The sequence below is a fragment of the Podarcis pityusensis genome, assembly GCF_964106645.2.
Source record: "Podarcis pityusensis genome assembly, chromosome: 7".
NCBI classification, from domain to species: Eukaryota; Metazoa; Chordata; class Lepidosauria; order Squamata; family Lacertidae; genus Podarcis; species Podarcis pityusensis.
Window position 1 is genome coordinate 35,154,064 of NC_138031.1, and position 16,690 is coordinate 35,170,753.

At 42.7% G+C, this 16,690-nt stretch overlaps 2 protein-coding genes across 2 annotated transcripts in view; one reads left to right on the forward strand and one right to left on the reverse strand.

Moving 5' to 3' along the window:
• Positions 1 to 338: 338 nt before the first annotated feature.
• On the forward strand, positions 339 to 2,424 carry CRH (corticotropin releasing hormone). The gene is made up of 2 exons (XM_081012939.1): positions 339 to 629; positions 1,320 to 2,424. The coding sequence occupies exon 2, from the start codon at positions 1,336 to 1,338 to the stop codon at positions 1,876 to 1,878; it is 543 nt and encodes a 180-aa protein (XP_080869065.1). The 5' UTR covers positions 339 to 629; positions 1,320 to 1,335; the 3' UTR covers positions 1,879 to 2,424.
• A 2,146-nt stretch (positions 2,425 to 4,570) lies between these two features.
• Positions 4,571 to 16,690, reverse strand: part of TRIM55 (tripartite motif containing 55) — a 39,823-nt gene continuing 27,703 nt past the window's right edge. Inside the window, 1 exon segment of the mRNA XM_081015263.1 lies at positions 4,571 to 5,294. Coding sequence (XP_080871389.1) covers positions 5,175 to 5,294 — 120 coding nt within the window. The 3' untranslated portion in view covers positions 4,571 to 5,174.

A 16,690-nucleotide genomic window follows, 5' to 3' on the forward strand; every position in this document is an offset into this window, starting at 1 on the left:
TCTTCCTATAACTTTCCATTGGAAGGAATTTAGGCGAGGCATTCTGCCTTTTGTAGGTATGCACTCGACAAGCTGGATTCGGTTATAGACGGTTTTCTCCTGAGACCAGAGTGGAAAGTTTTTGGTCACCTTGACCTGTGATAGTAAAAGGTGGCGCTCGCTGTTGTACCCCACCCCCCACGCGTTTTGGGAACTCTTCATTCAAGGGTTTTTGTCAATGGGAAGTGTGTCCCGCTGATCCCCCCTCCCCGGTCGCGGGCTTTGCTGACGTCACTAACGAGGCGATAAATATCTGTTGATATAATTGGATGTGAGATTCTGGGTTGTGATAGCAGGACGTTGCCCATTGCTGCTCTGAAACGGCCCCCATGATTTATTCAGCAGTGGATCGGGGCACGCAAGCGAGCTGTCAAGAAAGCGTCAGCTTATTAGGCAAGGGCTGCGTGATTCCAGAAGAGGGTCTAACCTATAAAAATCCCGCACCCGGGCTCTGATTAGGAAGCAAACTGATCACAAGGACGGCAGAAGACGGCTCCAATAGATACGCATCCTGAGAGGGAGACGAAAGGGGGCACCCAACTGCTGAGCGACTCCACCTGTCCGGCTTAAACTTCACCAGCATCTCCAAGGTATGAAAATATCCAGGTTAGCCTCACATGCACAAAAGGCAAACTTCTCTTGAGAAGATACTGCCGCTGGGTAGTTTGGATAAGTGTGTGTTATTAAAGCGCAGGTGGTGTGGTGTGTGTGTGTGTAGTCTAAAGAAAAAGTCATTCTGGGATCATGATAGAAAGGGCTATTTAAGGGCAACAGAAGGTTTTCTGGAAGCAGTCGAGCAGCGTTTAAAAGAAATGAAGGAAGGTGTTACTTCGCTTGCTCTGAATGATTGAGACACCTGGGTTTCCTATACTAAGGTTTTGATTAAAGTACCACCTGTCCAGTGCTCTGACCTGTAAGTAGCCTAGCCCATAAATTGCTATGCTGCGCGCTAAAGCATCGTGTTCTTTCTATTCGATGCATTTAATAAAGACGGATGTCGAGGCAGCCCTTGACCCAAAGAGGAGGGTGCAAACTTTCCCCTTGTGAGCGGATTTGACTGGGTTGACTGGGCCATGGTGCAGATGAATTCACAGTTGCGAAAGGGCAGGGGACAGCTAGGGAAGACCTTCAGCACCGCGGACAGCGACCGTCGCAGCAGCAGCTGCCGCCGGGGATACCTTCCCCTTCCCCTCGCTAGGGTTTGCCGACCCAAGGGCGGGAGTCCGTCTGACAGCAAACTACTGTATGCCCATCCCCTCCCCCTCTTGTGACTTTTCCAGATCTGGCCGCCGAATCATGAAGATCCAGCTGCTGGTCTCTACAGGGATCCTGCTGGTCGCTCTGCTGCCCTGCCATGAGTGCCGAGCCCTCGGCAAGAGCGTCCCAGCCGACCCCGCTCTGCAGCAGCCGGATCTCCTCCAAGAGCAGCCGCAGGCGCTGCCCATCTTGCTCCGCGTGGGAGAAGAGTATTTCGTGCGCTTGGGCAACCTGCACAAGACCCCCTCTCCCGCCGCCTTCTCCTTCTCCTCCTCCGCCTCGGGCGGCAGCCACCTAGCCGCGTCTGCTTCGGCCGGCAACTTTTTCCGAGCGGCCGTCCAGCAGCTGCAGAACGTGCGGGAGCGCTCGCTAGAGGGCGCCGCCGAGCCCTGGCCAAGCGACGACGACAGCGGCGCTCCCCTCGACGCCGCCCCGAAGGAGAAGCGCTCGTCCAAGGACTCGCCGATCTCCATAGACCTGACTTTCCACCTCCTCCGGCAACTCTTGGAAATGGCCCGAGCGGAGCAGCTGTCGCAGCAGGTCGAGAGCAACAGGAAAATGCTGGAGACCATCGGGAAATGAAGCGCTCTCTGCCCTCCGCCCGCCCCCTACCAAAGAGATCCTCCAGTTCGCACACGATATTTACACAGATTCCCTCGTGCTGTTCTCCTCTTCTTTTCACCGAGAGCTTGATCGACGTAGAGAGTGTCCAGTCGACACGCAGCCTAACCTAGCGCGTCAGTAGCATGCCCAGCGTTGTACCCAAGTGTCGTTTGTAACTTGCTGTCCTAACTCTTTGTCCCCCCCCTTCCTCTTCCCTCGTTGTTACGATTAATGCAACTCTTTGAGGGTGGGGTCCAGCGGCTCAGCCACTGGAAGCTGGGCGAATGAGAGAGAGCCTTGTCTTTTTGGGGTGTTGGGCGGGGGAGAGGGTTGGGGCGTCCTCCTCTGTATTGAGCTTTATTTATTTTATTTTGTTTTTTATTTTGAAGGCACTCTCCTTTCTCTCTCTCTCTCTCTCTTCTTTGTAAACATTTCCACAAATAAAACATCTTTTCAGCGCTCGGTCGATTTGGTCGTGTAAGAGAACGTTTAATATTTATATTTTTAATAAAAGCTGCAAAGGAACCACGGCTTCCTACACTTCCTTGCCTCGGAGACGTGTCAGTGGCGAATGCATCGATCGTGGCATAGAGAGAAGTAGAGGCTGAGTGGGACTAAGGCGGAACAGCATCCGACCATAGGTAACCTATCTATAGGAAAGAGGTGAAGGGAGGTTAGGAAATAGTACAGTATAAGAAACGGGGCGGGACGGGGGGGGGTGTGCCAGGACAATGCTTTGGAAGTTCAGCAGTTCCGGTGCTACATTTGACTCAAAATTTACTAGGAAATCAGCTCCAGATCTTAGTTACCCCTGAGAGAGTGCATCTGGGCGTATAGAGAATGCTAACGAATTTATCCTCACACATCTAGGATTAAAGGGCAAGGCTTTCAGCCGGGAGAAAGAGACCTCTTGCCAAGGCTGAGTCCCTGGGTCTCCTCTCATTTTAGGACACTCCCAGCCACCATGGCCAGGGAGTTGTAGTTTTACGACGCCTGGAGGACCACAGATTCCCCACCCTTGTTTTCCAAAGTAAACTCCGCAGGGTGCTCATGTTAGCCCGGGTGGGGTGGGGGTGAGTCCTTGCTCTTCTTTGCAAGGAATAGGAGCATTTCTTAACACTCGAGTTGAGCGCACCTTTACACGGAAGTAAGATCCACTGGTTTCAATAGGGCTCACTCCCAGGGGACTGCCCTTGGCCCGCTTTGTCACAAAGTTTAAAAATCCACCCGTGGAGTAGATGAAGTTGATGTTTCACTGACCAGTCGACGTTTCCCTTAGAAACCCAGCTTCGTTAGTTCAGAGAAAACGATTTCCAGCTGAAATCTGTTCTTCAGACCTCTACTCATCATCCTTCCTCCCCTTCCTAAGTCCTTTCAGTAACACAAGTGGGATTGACATCGCTTCGTTTATACTCAGATCTGACGTTATGCATCCACAATACTTACATTCCTTCCACGCACAAAAATCCGTTCCGATTTAACACACAACTTCTTTCCACCTTTGCTTTGCGTCTTCGAACCTGATGCGAAAACCGGTTTCATCTCACTGAAATTTAGCTTACTACATTTTGGGTGTTTTGGAGGGGCAGCGGGGGAGAAAGAGCCCATGACAAAGTTATTTTAAAGAAAGAAGCTGTGGCTACAAAAGTTGAAACTGAGCCAACTTGGACGGAAATCTGTTGCTGACAAATCTTTCAATGGAGATCGATGAAGAAGACGCACATTTCTGAATGAGCTGTTAGGTATTTTTCAAGTTAGACTTCCCCCAATGTCCTCTCACAATTTAGGCAATTGAGAGGCCGGTCAACTTTTCCACTCATAGCCGAAGGAGCCTGAAGGGGATAGAGAGTACAGCACGATAAAAGCAGAGAGTTGACTTCCCCATTTTTGCAGATCTCTAGCCTCTGTTTTGTGATCTTATGAGCTAACCCTGAAGTAATGGATGCATCGCTCCCTGAGACAGTCCTTAGCCATCTTTGGTGGTCTCACAATGGGATAAAGTTATTCCAGCCCACCTCACCCTACCCTTCCACTCCTTCATTCATTTGAGCAGCGTGCTGGAGCAGTTAGGAGTGGACCAGGGCTGGGTTAGGAAGGGAGACCCTGGTTCAGATCGCCACCCAGCCATGAAGCTCCCTGGATGACTTTGAAGCCGGCCACTATTCCTCAGCTTAACCAATCTCGCAGGGATGTTGTGAGGATCAAATGGTAGTGGTGGAGGAAACCCATATACCGTCACTTAATTTTAACCTTACTATAGTAGGGTATGTCATTACATGAAGAGTGTGCTGATGTTGTTGAGTACAAAATGTGAATGATGTCACTCTGTACGCATTCATAATGATCAACAGGATGTCAGCATTTAGACCACAATGCAGGGCATTTCATTAAACACATCCAAGGGTTCTACTACCACTGGATTTCAGACATAATTTGTTCGGAAAGCAACTCCTCCATCTAGCACATTACAAACTGCTTAAGAACCTTCTTCCAGATTTCAGATGTGGTTTTGCCATGCAGTGTAGGGGACCACCATCAAACTGTTTCCAAACCCTCATTAGGCAGAGCTTAATTGTGTCACTTGGTGGAGATTGTGCCTGCCTTATAATGTGTGGCTTTTGCCAATGCACATCCATTGAAAAGCTTGCTGGTAAGGTAAAGAGTCAACCTGTGTAATGTGAAGTTTATTAACAATGCCTTTAGTGAGGAAACAGCTATGCAAGAATATTGGTAAACCCCTCCTGTAAAACTGCGTATAGAAGTCCCCAATTTACAGATGTGTCTTGTGTGCCTTTAGCACTTTACTTGTAAAAACAGTATTGTGCTGCTTTCTTTTCTTCGCATAATTTTTTGACATTAATTTTGCTGCGGCACACTTAGGATCAATTGCAATAATCATGCAATAGCTTGTTATATCACATATCACCTTTCTTAGATAAAGCCTTATCACATAAACTCAGTACCTAGCCAATGAGGTGACCTTGACAAGTAATAAGGTCACCACTTGATACCTGCCATTACCTCCAAAGCTGGTAGGAACTTGATCCTCCATTGGTTCATGATCAGCTATTAGCTTACATTCCTTCTTCCCTCCCACCCCTTTCCCAAATTGCAAACAAATATTACAGAGTCAAATCCAATGAGAAATTTTTCAAACAAAATCCTTGGGATAAAATGTGATCCACCATTCCTTTTAATGCAGTATTTGTTATCACTTTGAGCCAAGTCACATGCTTCCTATGAATCCTTCCAGAAACCAGCTGGATGGAGAGTCATCATTCATTCAATGAGTTCAACCAGGAGAAAGAGAAGACATGACGAGCCGGCTCATCAACTCTCTCATTGCTCCCAGGACGTCCTTCCATGTGCCCTTGAGGGGATGGTTCAGACCCAGTCTAGGGGTGGAGGAATAAAGATTTACAATGGGAAAATCTGAAAACTCATCTTGCACCTACACATATTGACTACTCAGTTTCATCAAAAACAATTATTTAGAAGTATTTGATGGCTGTGGAAAATAAATACATAAACACCACAACATCTTTGGAGCAACCTTCCTCAGCCTAGTACCCTCCAGGTGTTTGGAAATACAACTCTCATCAGCCCCGATCAGTTTGGCCAATGAGCAGGGAAGATAGGAGTTGGAATCCAACATCTGAAGCAGGGTTTCAGAAACTTGGGTCTCTAGCTGTTGTTGGACTACAATTTCCATCATCCCCAGCTAGCAGGACCAGTGGTTAGGGATGGTGGAAATTGTAGTCCAAAAACAACTGAAGTCCCAAGTCTGGGAAACCCTGATCTGGAGGATACAAGGTTGAGGAAGGCTGTTTTAAACATAACCCAGCAGAAAATGTCCTTGCACAAACCCCATTGAGATGAATGAGAGCAGTATGTAATCTTCCACAGCTCCTATTCATTTCAACAGGGTTTGATGAGGAGAACTCTGCTAGGCCCATGTGTTCATTAAAAGATTAAGAAATGGCTATCCAAAGCTATTTGGAACCTTTTGAACATTGTTGTAGAATAATATTAAAAGCTTATATCAATTGCTTTGGACTTCTGGAAGTAAACCCGAAGTCCCATGAAATCAACAGAACTTATGATTTTATGCTTCTTAAGTTGGTCATAGAAAGTCTTCAGATAGCACTTGTACTCTAGCTTGATGGTTAATAGAGATGCCAACCAGGACATCCTTTTTTACCTTAAGAAAAATTCAACAGAAGCATCTTCCAAATTTTCACTAAACCCAGAGCACACAAAGATGTTCAGTACACAGGGCACTTCCCTCCTTACTCTTAAAAGAGTATGCTGCACCTCACCATGGCTCTATATCTCTAAGATGTAGAGAACCTTGAAATAGCTCATCAGAAAACACAAACTTATGCAGCAGGTCTGGGGAACTTTTGGTCCTCCAGGTGTTGCTGAACTACAGTCCCCATCAGTCCCAGCAAGCATGGCCAACAACCAGGAATGATGGAAGTTGCAATTCAGCAACATCTGGAGAGCCATAGGTCCCCTATACCTGAAATACTGTTTCTATCACAGATGCTTATGATGAACTGCTATATGGGATAAAGATGGTCTGGCAATGTCCCAAGCATAGTTTGTAAATATACAGTGTTAAATTTTAAACCAAGTTAGTGAGGAATGATGACTTGTTAGGTATTAGTTGGCTTAGAGTCATGCTGTTTGCAAAACAAGACCTGTTGCCTAGTGGGTGTGAAAAAAGTAGTTTGCTTCTTTCTATCTAATAACAGTTTTGCATTTTCTTTCAAGGACCAGATCCTTAGTTTTAAATAAGGAACATCATAAATGGATTTTGCACCAAGCAGATTCATTCTATAGGGCCCCAACTCTAAAATACCATCCTAATAAGGATGATCCTTTTGAAGTAATACTGTTGCAAGTACAATATGTGGGCACATAATTCTGTACACTTATTAGCACAGGTTTTTAAATGGACACATCTTAATTTCACTATTGCTACAGTTCAGTCTTGTACCCTCTGTTTCAGTGGCATAGCTGAGCAAGAGTAAACAAATACAACTGTTGATTATTGTGAACTGAACTAATGGGACATCAAGGGTTTAAAAATTATGTCCCTTGCTTGTTGGGAAATATCTCTTTGGAAGATGACACCTTTTGGCTAATGCGTGGGGAAGCTTTGGCCCGCCAGGTATTGCTGAACTACAGCTCCCATAATCCCTCACCATCAGGCATGCTTGTTGAGGCTGATGGGAGTAGTAGTTCAGCAACACCTGGAGCGCCAGAGGTTCGCACTCCTGCTTTAGCTAATGCCCTTATTTGAAGGGCCATAACTCAGTGCATCTGCTTTGCATGCAGAAGGTCCAAGGTTCAATCCTGGCATCTCCAGGTAAGACTAGGAGAGAAACCTGTCTGAAATCCTGAGAGCTTCTGCAAGTCGACGTAGAAAATACCAAGCAAGGTGGACCAATGGTCTGATAGTATAAGGCATCTTCCTATGTAAGGAACAGAGAACAGAGAACAGGGTTGGTCCCATAGTGCTAAAATCCCTGCCCCTTTTACCACCACTGACGGGGTGTGTGTCATTTGGGTGATTTTTGAATTCAGAGGAATGAAAGCTGGCTGAATGTACAGGTGGTGGGATTTGCACTCCTCCTCTAACAGCAGCCAACCACCACCATGCCCCCTGCCAAAATACCCTAAGACTGACACTATGTGACATTTTTGTGTCATTCTGATGGGGGGATGTGGTTGCCAGGTGTTGGGAAGACTGCTACTCTACACCAAAGGAAGACTGGCACTGCAAAACAGGGAGCAGTGAAAAAAGTTACCTGGGGAGACTGCTTCTCTATCTGGTTTCGTATTCTTTAAATGCAGTTCCCTAGTCAGTGCTCATTCTGCCATGTGCATTCCACTATGAAAGCTTTATTGCTAGAGGGCATAGAACCGAGAATTTTAATAGTTTGACCACCCAGGAACAAGCTGAGTTTGTGTGGCAGAATGGCACTGGATCCCAGTCTCGAATACAGAATAGGTCCCAGGAATGCAGAATTGCTGACAATTCCTGCACTAGTTTAAGCTGGTTTCCATAGTGCAGGCATTTGGCACCTCTGAGTATGAGGCTTTTACTGTGCAGGAGATACAAACTTTCACTCCACATTGATAACATTAGCAATGTTATCAACGGGCTATTCTGGTTTTATCCATCATCCCCTTCCACTCTTTCCCTTTTTAGTAAATTCTGAGTGGCAGGCAATCCTTAAGCAACCATCAAGAAAACATTGCTGATCCTTCCTTAAAACCACCCATCCTATCCTCCATTTCCACACTTTCCATCTTATTCACATTTAACAAAATTAAAAAAACCACTTGCTTTTGTTAAAGTTTTCTACTTAAAATGACAGTGTTTGGTAATCACTCCAGCACTCAGCAGACATGATCCAGAAACATCATACACACTTGTAATTTTTGTTTAAGAGTTTCCCTCTCAGAACCTATTGCTCCAATTTTCTAGCTGCCCCCCCCCCACATAAGGGGTCCTCTTTATATGCAAGCACATAAAAAAATGCAATTCCTCACCTCCAGTCTGAAGTGATATAGTCCAGCAAGAGCTTTACGGCATGAATCATGCACCTTAACACTTCCACAAGGCAAATTGATTTGTATGTGTCTAGTATAAGAACACACATGCCTATTCAGAAATAAGTATCCCACTTAATTCAGTGGGGCTTAATTTCAGATAAATAGGGACAGAATTGCAGTCTAAATGTCCTTTGAATTTGTTGCTAACACTGCTTGTTTTTGAAAATCACATATTCCATTATATAATAATATATGATTTTAGAAAACAAGAAGTGCATTTGAATGTAGGTAATTTAATGTATGTGTTTCATGTTAATAGTAAAGGAGAAAAGGAAAACCCAGTTTTAAACTCCTGTTGAAATGGCACTTTGCATATATAAAAAATGTTATAATTTCGCTTAATAAAAGTTACCAGTACATTCTAGAAAAAGAATGTAATGGATGAAAGGTGGTTCAAATTTTGCCACTGAAGCCTGGGCTTCATCCATTTGCCTGCCTGCACCCAAAAATTCACAACCAGAATCTGAATTTGACTTCAATTAATTTTAAAAGTATTGTCTTAAAAACTCATTATTTGCAAAATTTTCACATCAGGGCTGTACTGATTTGAATTCAACCCTTGTCTGTCAAATTTATGTTCCCACCACTACAATAAGCATTGTCTGCTAATAATCTATTACTTACAACATAGGCTCTTCTCCATGGTCAGAAACTATTTTTTGTCCACTGAAAATTTAAATAGAATGGCAGACGTAACTATAGGTTATTTTAAAATAATTTCAACTTTCTCTAAAGAGTTTCTGTTTACATGGTAATGTAATATAATCCCTTCAGCAGAACTTCCTACAGCTGTCAACTTTTATCATAACAATACAGCTATAAGCTCAAAGACTTCTCTTCTTATGCCTATTTTTAATTCTCTGGGAGCCAAGTGAAACTCTTTTCTTATAAAATAAATTGTTCAACTACATAACTGTAGGCAGGTAAAATATGCACCAGCAAACTCCATCCATCATGAGATTAGCTGTTCAATTCTCAGAAAGGTGGTTGGCCGTGAACTTTTCGCGCCCATGGGGACTGAATGTCTCACCAAAATAGATTTTCATTCTGTTACAATTAGAGCTATGTGGCAAAAGGATAATGTAATGCTGTTTATTTCACACAACCTTAACGATTCCAAAAATAGTCCTGAGAAATGAATGCAGTGTTCCTCTTTGTGTGTAGGCTGGGTAAGTTCCCTGAAGGATGTAATGTCAAGCATACTTTAGGGAGCTTAAACTAATGGTGAAACCTTTTCAGGGGAAGGAGACCCTTAAGTAAGCCCTGTTCCATAAAGTGTGAATGTTCCAGTGGACTCAGCTGAAAATGCCGCACGTCATTACACTTCTAATCTATCTCAGTGGCTCTATACAAAGCTATCAATACAAATTTAAGCCCGAAACATCTTACTCTGCCTATCATCTTACTCTGTAGTGTATGATTCTCAGGGTGCTTTTATCATAGCAGCAGCAATCTCTCTCACAGACATCTTATCCCACAGGGATGGCTTCCACCCAGGTGAGGGAACTGGGCAAGCATCAGCAGAGGGCTCAAGATGGATTCCATAAGCATCTTGCATGCTGCAACTGAACAGTGCACCAAGCCAGCTGTCTGATGCTTTTCAAATTCAAGGGGAAACAGGGAGGAGACACTTGGTCTAGCAGTTGTCTGGTGTGTTCTCTGATCACTTTCTGATAGGATAAACATTACCACCTGCTGTTAGGGAATTATTAAGCCCTGTTCACCATTCATATCTAACAAAAATAAGTTGTGGGCCACTGGACTGACTGCAGCAGATGAAAAAGAGGCAGTGAAAACATAATTTTGTCATTATTTCTCGCCTTTCTCGAGAGGTCCAGTGAATCTTCTATCAGAAAACTCTAGTGGTTCATTAAATTAAATGACTGTTTCCAGAATTCTTTAAACATATGCTGACAAGTGTTTTTTTTAATAGGACTGCAATAATCTAAATCTATCATACTCACATAAAAACAATTGTCTGTCTCCCTTTCATGTAAAAAACAAAACAAATCAGAAAACGTAATCCATTGTATTGTATCATCCAAATCAATGTGTGGTTTATAGACTGTGATCAAACCATCTTTCTGAATCACTTGCTCACAACTTTTTGTTTAGCTGCTTAACTAGAGATAACATAATGCTTGCATACAAGTTTGCTCTGAAAAATAATGTAGAGTAACTTGTGGGTGTTAATGTTAGAAAGCTAACTTTATACTCTCTCGTCCTCATCTTGTTTGCTTGTTTGATGCTCTTTAAGAAAACTGTGAAGAGACATCATGAAGTCAAGATCTTGCAAGCTGTGTGTTACAAGACGTAGACCTCAAAAACTGCCAAAAGAAACATTCTCTTCTGGTGGGAGAGAAGGGCGGCTATTCTAGCAGTGACGCAGAGCATTGTCTAAGTATGCCACTTAAGAAGCAGACGGCACTTTAAAATATAGATTGTTCTTTGAAAGGACCTGATGAATGAGACCCATTTAAGATTATGACTCATGGCAGAGCTTTGTACCATTCATTTGTTGGATCAGGTAACAAAGCCTGAATAATTTGTAAGGTTTGGATGCACATATCGCTTGATCATGAATGAATGACTAAGCTGAGATATTGCAAATATGCCAGGAGGGGCATGTAAGAACAGCTATGGGCATACTGCACATGCTATGGAGGCCAGCTCCATTCAGTAAGAGCTCCATAAATAGACCATCTTGCTGATGCATCAAGACCATCAACACATTCTAGTTCCTCGAAGTTACTCAGCAGTTGGACAGAGTCCATAGTATAATGTCAACATCTTTCTTTACTCTGATTTCTGGTTATTTCTAGAATGTTTTCATCTTTAAATCTTATTTGGTTGGATCTGTGGTGTATTTTCTTCTCACTCTTAGAGTCATACTGAGTACTAATGGATGGGAAAGGCAAGAAATGTAACTTCATTCAGCTCATACGACCAGAGCAGATGAAGCAGGGTCCCACAATGCTCAATATTGAGATGGATTTTTAAAAGTTGCTCATAAAGGACCTGCAGATGAATGAGGAAGAATCAGAACCGAGAAAGGAGAGTACTTCTTCACATGGTGCATAGTTACACCAAGGACTTGGTTACTACTGAATGTACTAATTACTAGGAAGCTGATGACTTTAAAAGAGGTTTAGACAAATCCACATATATAAGGCAATCAAAGCCCACTAGTCATTATGGCTGCATACGTACTGCAGGTGGCATGACTTTTTAATGCCAATTTCTGGAGAACACTAGTGGGGAGAGTGCTGTTGTGCTCAGGTCTTGCTTGTGGGCATTTGGCTGGCCAATGTGTGAAAAGGATGGCCTTGTTCCAGCAGTGTTATTCTAGTATAATGAAGAAAGAGCAGAAGGGTGGTAACTTAATGAACCCAATAAAATAACCATCTCTGGGTTATGGTTGATGGCTACTTTTTAAGCAAAATGAAAAGTAACAATTCTCTAGCCATTCCTTCATACCATGAGTAGGGAATCAGTTGTCCTACAGATGCTACCATCATTCCTGCCCAGTGGCTCTGCTGACTGGGATGATGAGAATTGTAATCCAAAAGAATTCAGAAGGCCGCAGGTTCTCCACTATTGCCAGGAAGTGCAATGGCCTTAATCTCATTTTCTCACTCTGGTACTGTTACAACTTTTAAGAGGAAAATTAAGAGCACCATCAGGAAGAACAGGAAAGACATTTTACATGCTGACAGATGCCCTATGATGCTTCCCAAGCACTTCCTAAATTTGGCAAAATCTGCCCTGCTCTTGAACTGTTTTGAGCAAGAAGAGTTTTTGAGCATGTGTAGGACGTTAAAGGTATAGGCAGGAAAAGATAAATTAGTATACCAGTGAGTCCATCAGCCTATGAATTAGTCTGTGGATGGTGAGAATTGCCCTGCATTCCCCTATACAGATCAGTTCTGCCATTTTAAAGAATTGGATACAATATAGGAATTTCAGGATCACAGAACGATTAGCCATTGTGCAATATTCCCGTGCAAGTGACCTTTCAGTGACAATGGGTATAATAAATTTAACCTTTCCATATAATAGATGTAATAATAGTTTTGCCACAAAGGGGAATAGTTGTTAAGTCTCTTTTAAAAACAAATGAGTCTAACTAGATGCATGCTTCCATACAAGAATTGTACAGTGAGCATAGCACAGTCTCCAAAGAATTGATAAAACAGCAAAACTAACCAGAAGTAATATTCATGAAAAGAGGCAACCAAGGAAAGGGAGATGTATTTGTTTCGCTCGCCACTAGTGATGCAATATCCAATAGGTGCTCTTGAATCATGATATGTGCAAAGGCATATTTCACAGGGCAAATGTGCTAGCACTGCATTTCCCAGGTCTAAAACCCTGTGCTGTGAACGTTTTAATGCAATGGCTCCACAATATCAGCAGTGGCTTGAAGTACAGCATAAAAACTGTATATACCAAATGGGAAAACAGGCATTTCCTGTACAAGAATGTTGATCGTGGAGGGTTTGGCAGCCACTCTTATTTTGAAAAATCCCTTTTATTTCCCCCTGGTCATTGGGCAGTGCTAAAGAGAACACCCTGTCAACACAAGGATTTCTCTTTGCATGACAGGATGTTTTCCCCTATGCCCATTCCTAAATCTGTTTTGGGGTTCTCCTGTTTTCCAGAGCAGATTCGGGGGCTCACAAGGTGCAGATGGGGGAAAGACAAAATTACATTGCACCCGCCCTCCTCCTTGCACTTGTGCAACTATTTCGTTGAACCCCACCTCTAATGTCACAGAGCAGTGACCGGTGTAACCCTTCATCAGACTGAAGGTGAACCAAAGGAGGCAGGGGAAGGTTAAGAATAAAGCTGCCTTGGCGCTGAAGCCACACTTCATTTTTGCTGGGTCTATTATTCAGAGGGGATGTGGCTGTGGGAGATTGCCATGAATTAACCGCTGCACCACCAGGGGGCCAGGACAGCTCACAAAGCTGACTTTGGGTCCTGCAATCCCTCCTTTCCTCCCACCTACCAATAGCTAGAAGAAGGGATCCTGTGCTAAAGGCACGGCTAGAATATTTTAGCTGCAATTCCAGCATTGCAGGGGGTTGGACTAGATGACCCTTGGGGTCCTTTCCAACTCTACAATTCTATGATTCTGTGTGGCAGGACCTAGAAGATAAAAATTCCATGATATTTTGAAAGAAACAACAGTTGTTTCCTTACATTAAAAACAACAACAACAATGGCTTTAAATTAACGTAGAGATGACAAGACAAGTATTTTTCAGTTTTCAGTGAAGCAAAGTGCATAGGCCCGGTCAGCCTGGTTGCACTGTTGTCTAAATAGAGAAAATATCTGTACCCGCCATCATTCTGAGGCAAGATTGTTGGGAAAGGTCTAAATTCAGAAACCAGAAGGTATCCCATGACTCACAATGTAGTTTGTAGATGTGACTATTAAATGCTAGGGGAAGGCATCACTGGCAAAACTAATTATAGCAAAAGCATTGCCTGGGAACCTTACAAAAACGTTTTGTCATTACAACAGCTCCACACTGGTGTGATTGAATCACAAGAGCAATTTCCAGAAACTACAAAAGAAAGGAAGATTAAAAAGAAAGAAGTCAAGGGTGAGCTACTTGATTTTAAATATACAATTAATTATGTTTAAAATTATGTTTGTTAGGGCCAAACACATGTAATTGTAACCCACTGGCTATTTTATTATAGGAAAAGCCATGTTTGGAGGGGTAATCAGAATTGAAGAAGAAGGAAGGATGTGTTGGTGCATCCTTTTTCTATTATCCTTTCCCTCTTCCAAATTGCCCCCACATGGATTCACCCCACTCCTGCAAAGTTTCAAATGATGCATAACAATATGTAATTGGTGACGTTCTTTCCCCCAATTTGCATTGTGTTTCCTTTGCATTGAAATGAATGGCTTGGAATAACATAATGATGGTGTAAAGTAATTACATAGTTAACTATGTAATTGATTGCATAACTTTTCACCACAGTGGGCAGCAAGGCAAATGGCATAACTTTTGTTGGAAGCTGAACTGCAGCAGAATGGAAACAGCACTACATGTGACAAATATGGGGTGGAATGGAAATGGAGGCCTTCTAACTAAGGCTGTGTAAGAGGGCCTCATAGATCCAATTCAGGGCACTATCTGGTGATTCATAATGACCCCAATCTGACCAGGATCCAGACCCCAAACCAAATCAGGGTCCTCGCACAGTGTTTAATTAAGGATTTAAAGCTTGCTTAAACATATGGTCATTGGAGGAGGGGAAAACCCCAACTCTTTTCACTGCCTGACCACACCCCTTTGGACAGCCCTAGATTGCTCTGGGTGGACCTGATCTACCCAGGTCTGCCTCAACCTACTCCAGCCAAATCCTGAGTAGACCCAAATTGGCCTAATTTGGTTTGGGATCTGGGTAGAGCAGTTGCACAGCCCTATTTCTCACATCCTTAGTCTTCTCAGGCTTATGTGCTGGACTGGGGAATCTCCAGGGAAGTTTAGGTGTGTTGGCCATTTGAGACCTGGAGCCATGATGGTCCTGAAAGAGAGAATATTTAATGTGGGATTCCCCCCCCCCCCGAATCTGGCAATAGAACAGGACACTCAGAGTTGTTACGCTCAAGATTCTATAAAACCTATAGCTTAGTCTGAAAATGATGCAACATGGAATCATTGTTACTGTTTCTTTTGAAAGACTTCCCTATGTGATTTATTAGCTAGTAGCCCCAATTTATCCAACTCTTAAAAGGAGTAAGGCTTGAAAAACAAATGTTTTATTTTTCTCCCTGACCACTGTAGGTAAAACACTTTGGAAATTATTGAATAAGCAAGCATTCAAAGCATATCATAAAACTAGAAACTCTTATCATAATACTGAAGATCAATGTACCTGGCAATCAGCAGGTTAGAATAATAGTAGTATCCTATTGGCCAAGCCAGCATCAACTGCAGAATTTTGCTTGTGATGCAGAAGATTTCAAGAGCAGTACTGGCTTGGGGGAACAAGAATATATGTCTATGTGTGAATGCTGGTAAAGGACAAACCATAATCTACTGATCAGGAACATATTCATCCCTGGAATATGATTCAATATTAAGGCCTCTATGATATTAAAATCTAGCCTTGACTTCAGTAAATTTCTAATGCTAAGTATGTGAGTAATCCCATCTGACTCACTGATATTCATGCGTTAAAAAAAAATTAAGCACAGCACATGATTAACATTCTTGTTTTTTTGGTGGACTGAGTTTGGAAAGGTTAACATCTTAAAAGCTATTTTCCAAAACTGAATCCTGAAATTTTCCTTAAAGTGCTGAAATTACTCTAGATCATTCCAAAAGTGAAATACTGCACTTTAGACAGCAACTTAAATATAATCACAGTTTATCACTTGAGACTCAAATGAGGCATGACATTAATTCACAGTCTGATCTTTCAGTCCCATCTCTTTAATGATCTTATTAGCTACTGTGTGCTTTAAGTACATTTGCATAACTAGCAATTGTCTGAGATTTAGCAAAATGCAGACTTCCTTGAAGTCTGATGTATGCCATCTCTTAGACACATATTTTTAAATGTTAATTCCAAATACTTTGGGCATTGTGGCAGATACATTCTATTATGGTATGTGACTGACTCTAGAAATCCCATGATAAAGTTACAGCCAGATACTGGGGGTTGGGGTGGCAGCTGCAATAACATTACTTTTTCCATGACTATCATTTCATTCACCAGTAGTTTACGCAAATTCATCTACCTTCGAGTTTCAAATGATGGATTAGAATTCAGTTGTAGAGATCTCTACAGTGAGTGTCTCCAAAATATCTTACACACTAATTTGATCTGTGTCAACATCTGACAAGGCAAGAGCCTCGCAAACATCCTTTGGGATGAAGGATGGGATAAAAATTTAATAAATACACAAACATCACAGTGACTGCACATGGTAATGTTACCTTCTGGACAGCTGCACCAAATGTCTATCAGTTATGCACCTTATATTTCTTGTACATAGGACCTCCGGGTATAGGACGGTACTGTATATAAATTCAATAAATAATAAAAAATAAAAATAATTCCTCACATTAATTGTTCAGTCAGAGGCCACATGCTGGTCAATTTATACAGCTAAACAAGACACAGCATGGTTAGTA

Excerpts from the sequence above, each read along its gene's own strand:
- CRH (XM_081012939.1), top strand. The coding sequence starts at position 1,336 with ATGAAGATCCAGCTGCTGGTCTCTACAGGGATCCTGCTGGTCGCTCTG.